This window comes from Penaeus japonicus, unplaced genomic scaffold (genome assembly GCF_977035675.1).
Source record: "Penaeus japonicus unplaced genomic scaffold, GWHDUDI00000001_assembly GWHDUDI00000028, whole genome shotgun sequence".
Taxonomy (NCBI): domain Eukaryota; kingdom Metazoa; phylum Arthropoda; class Malacostraca; order Decapoda; family Penaeidae; genus Penaeus; species Penaeus japonicus.
In genome coordinates, this window is record NW_028234430.1 from 21683958 (window position 1) to 21688957 (window position 5000).

The 5000-nt window shown below is 41.2% G+C and overlaps 1 protein-coding gene across 1 annotated transcript in view; it reads left to right on the forward strand.

Moving 5' to 3' along the window:
* The window catches only part of LOC147468524 (glutamate receptor ionotropic, kainate 4-like), a 16971-nt gene that overhangs the window by 5023 nt on the left and 6948 nt on the right, over positions 1–5000 (forward strand). The window contains exons 6-8 of the mRNA XM_086553740.1: positions 67–143; positions 346–603; positions 1670–1791. Coding sequence (XP_086409866.1) covers positions 67–143; positions 346–603; positions 1670–1791 — 457 coding nt within the window. The remainder of the gene's footprint in view (positions 1–66; positions 144–345; positions 604–1669; positions 1792–5000) is intronic.

Below are 5000 nucleotides of genomic sequence, written 5' to 3' on the forward strand. Positions count from 1 at the left end.
AGAGTTGAGCTACACACAGCTATCCATTTCGTTCTGTGTTCATATCCTTAATCTCTCTAATTACAGATATCAGTAGCTCTCCGGAAATCCAAAACTTACTATCATTTTTTGAATTCCTTCGTTAATAAGGAGAACGAATTTGGGTAAGTAAAAAAAAAAAAAAAAAAAAAAAAAAAAAACGTGTAGATGATGCAGATTATGTTATTACAACGTCAGTCATTATATCAGTTTTTTAAGCTCTCTTGATACTGTTGATAATGATAACAAGAGTCTATTATACCTTTTTTTATCAAAGAAGATAAAATAAAAATAAGAAAAAAGTATAGTGATATAACTATCCCGCAGCTTCAAGGTCATGGGGCACTGGGTCTGGAGTCGCGAGAGGGGCATGACCTCGTTCCTGAAGGCCCCGCTGACCCCTGACCTCGGCCTGGTATACGCGGACTTCGGCGGGCGGCAGCTGAAGGGCGCCGTGGTGCAGAACTGGCCTTTCTTCCGCGTCACGCCCTTGAACACTCGTGACGGACCCCACCAGGAGGCCGAGGCGCATTCGGGTATCGATTGCAATGTCCTTAATGCAATTGCAGAAAAACTAAACTTCACGTGAGTGTTTTTTGTAATGTGAGACCATGGGATTAGGCTATGATCTCTTTTGTTCTTTTTAATTGAATCTCGTGTTTAGGATTTGCGAAAAATGAAGCGGCATGATCGAGGAAAATGACATGATAATTTTTGATATGCTGTTTTTAAAATTCAATATAAAAAAAAGTCACCTCCACCTCATCCTCACTCGGCCTCCACCTCCACCTCATCCTCACTCGACCTCCACCTCCACCTCATCCTCACTCGGCCTCCACCTCCACCTCATCCTCACTCGACCTCCACATCCACTTCATCCTCACTCCACCTCCACCTCCTCCTCACTCGGCCTCCACCTCCACCTCATCCTCACTCGGCCTCCACCTCCTCCTCACTCGCCCTCCACCTCCACCTCATCCTCACTCGACCTCCACCTCCACCTCATCCTCACTCGGCCTCCACCTCCACCTCATCCTCACTCGACCTCCACCTCCACCTCATCCTCACTCGGCCTCCACCTCCACCTCATCCTCACTCGACCTCCACCTCCACCTCCTCCTCACTCGACCTCCACCTCCTCCTCACTCGGCCTCCACCTCCACCTCCACCTCATCCTCACTCGGCCTCCACCTCCACCTCATCCTCACTCGACCTCCACCTCCACCTCATCCTCACTCGGCCTCCACCTCCACCTCCTCCTCACTCGGCCTCCACCTCCACCTCATCCTCACTCGACCTCCACCTCCACCTCATCCTCACTCGACCTCCACCTCCACCTCATCCTCACTCGCCCTCCACCTCCACCTCATCCTCACTCGCCCTCCACCTCCACCTCATCCTCACTCGACCTCCACCTCCACCTCATCCTCACTCGGCCTCCACCTCCACCTCCTCCTCACTCGGCCTCCACCTCCACCTCCTCCTCACTCGACCTCCACCTCCACCTCATCCTCACTCGGCCTCCACCTCCACCTCCTCCTCACTCGGCCTCCACCTCCACCTCCTCCTCACTCGACCTCCACCTCCACCTCCTCCTCACTCGGCCTCCACCTCCACCTCCACCTCCTCCTCACTCGGCCTCCACCTCCAGCTACAAGCTCCTCCTGAGCGACGGCTGGGGCGGCCCGCATCCCAACGGAACGATCACGGGCATCATCGGCATGGTGGCGAGGAGGGAGGCGGACTTGGCCATCGACGAAATCACCATAACCAGTGAGTCAACGGTCTTTTGAGTGTGATGCGCGGTTGGGGATAATGTGATGTTGATAGTGACAAGGATGATGCGGGTAGTGGTGATGGTGTCGGTAATAACCAGAAAGATGATTTTGATCATCGAAATTATTATCATATTCATTATAATCATTATTGCCATAATATTATTATCCCGATTTTGTCGTTGCCATAACATTGTGACAGTGTAAAAATAACATGATAGTTTAAATGGCACTGAAAGAAGGTATAGCCTAGCCGTAGATTTGAACCGACTCTCATCTACGTAAGGAATCCATTTAGCCTCTCCTTAAGGTCTGAAATATCCTTTGGCAGGATAGTCTTTACCAGGATAGTTTTATTTGTCTACAGGTGGAGTCCTACCTATTGGTAAGATCACTATCAAAATCTTATCATCTACATGTAAAGTCACTATGAAAATCGTCTCCTCTATCCGCAAGACCGCTATTAACATCTCATTTACTCGTAAGATCACCATCAATATATCATTTACCCGTAAGATCATTATCAACATCTCATCTACCCGTAATAACATCACTACCAAAATCTTATTATCTACCCGTAAGATCACTATCAACATCTCATCTACCCGTAATAACATCACTACCAAAATCTTGTTATCTACCTGTGAGATCACTATCAACATCTCATCTACCCGTAATAACATCACTACCAAAATCTTGTTATCTACCCGTAAGATCACTATCAACATCTCATCTACCCGTAATAACATCACTACCAAAATCTTGTTATCTACCCGTAAGATCACTATCAACATCTCATCTACCCGTAATAACATCACTATCAAAATCTTGTTATCTACCCGTAAGATCACTATCAACATCTCATCTACCCGTAATAACATCACTACCAAAATCTTGTTATCTACCCGTAAGATCACTATCAACATCTCATCTACCCGTAATAACATCACTACCAAAATCTTGTTATCTACCCGTAAGATCACTATCAACATCTCATCTACCCGTAATAACATCACTATCAAAATCTTGTTATCTACCCGTAAAATCACTATCAACATCTCATCTACCCGTAATAACATCACTACCAAAATCTTGTTATCTACCCGTGAGATCACTATCAACATCTCATCTACCCGTAATAACATCACTACCAAAATCTTGTTATCTACCCGTAAGATCACTATCAACATCTCATCTACCCGTAATAACATCACTACCAAAATCTTGTTATCTACCCGTGAGATCACTATCAACATCTCATCTACCCGTAATAATATCACTACCAAAATCTTGTTATCTACCCGTAAGATCACTCTTAAATTCTACACACTGACCCGTAGGACCATTGCTAAGAATACTCACGATCGCGAAAGGTCGCGATCACGTGCAACCTGGCCATAAACTAATTTCCAGATAAATAAATGGATAAATGGTGAATAGGTAAATACGTGAATTAATAAATCGGGCGAATCGTGCAGTAACAGACATACAATGATAGAAATAGTAATGATGATAAAAATTATGATAATGATGATGATGATGATAATAATGATGACAATGAATTAACAACAAATATCATGGCAATGGTAATGACAATGGTGCATAAGTAGTGACGGGAACATTAATAATAATAGCAGTAACAGTAATCAAAATGATAATGGTAATGGGGATAATAATATCAGCGATAATGGTTATGCCAGCTGTAATAGTAATGACAATGATAATGATCCTGTAGTGTACCTAACTTGTATACTTTCACTACATTTTTCCCGGTCTACAGCGTCGAATATCTTGCAAGTAGAATGAAAACCGCCTCCACCACCCATGTGATACCCGCAGTCGAGAGAGTCCCGATGAGGAAGATAATGTTGTGTGACGGAAAGTGTGGAAGGGAGGGAGAGTCAAGATTACGTGACGGGGTATATGTTATGTAGAGTGTGTGGGCAGTGAGACAAAGGATGGGATTTCAGTTAAGACTATCTATGTAAAATGCAGATCTATCACTGATCAAATTCATACAGAGATATCAATAACTCACTGCTTATATTCATTGATCATATCACTGATTTGACGAAACCAATGAAAAAAAAACACAAATCCACAATTAAGAAAAAAAACAAAATTTTCGAGAAAACACTTTATGGTATATGCAAATATAAAAAGAAATATTCAATAAGATGACAGCACCAATTTGATGTTGTTCGCACTTCCTCGGTACAATATATCGTACTTGATATTACCTTCTCGTAACCCTACTTGTGAAAGTTGTAAACTCGCCGTAGATCCAGAGTGAACACACTATATTACAAAAATGCAAAAAAATAGACATGGGAGAACAAGCCAATCTGAGGTGTTTCCTTTGGACGTTCTTGGAAGAAAATTGGGAAACCGATAATCAGTGGTTGAATCTTGAGTATTTCTAGACCTCTTTGTACGTAATTTGTGGCGAAATTATTCTTTTTTCACTTTTATTTCTTTATTTACCCCCTGGCTAAATTGCTTAGACATGGGCAAGATTTGGTATATTGATGTAAGGCCATGACCTTGTTGCTAACATTGTATTACAATTCAAGGTAATTACATGATTATATTCTCTAGCATATCAACTGTGAAGACATTTGATAAATGGTGTAATACATTGCCACTTACCGAATTTCGGATTAGGGTAAGTACATCTTCTAGTACATTTGATGATATGAAATGATTACATAGCTGTGCATACCTCATGCTAGGTGACCTGAAAAGCTGTATCACATGGCACTCTGAGATATAATGTTCAAGTGTTCGTTTATATTATTCGTTGCAAATTCTACAAGCGTAAGTGAAACACAACATGATGAATCCGTAGATTTACACACGCGATTTTTGTACGTGATATCCATTACATTTCCAGTATTACTTAGTAGTAATAATAACACTAAAAAATAGTGATATTGATAATGATGAAATAATAATTATAATGAAAATGATAATGACAATAGCAATGGTAATGATAGTAAGATAATAATGATGATGATAATAGTGATAATAAGATAATGATGATAATAAAGATAATAAGATAAGAATGATGATAATGATAATTATAATGATAACGATAACAGTGATGATGTTGGTAATAATGACAATAATAATAACAATAATATAAATGATAGTAACGATATAAATAGTAATAATAAAGATAACAATTATAACAGTTATAATAACATC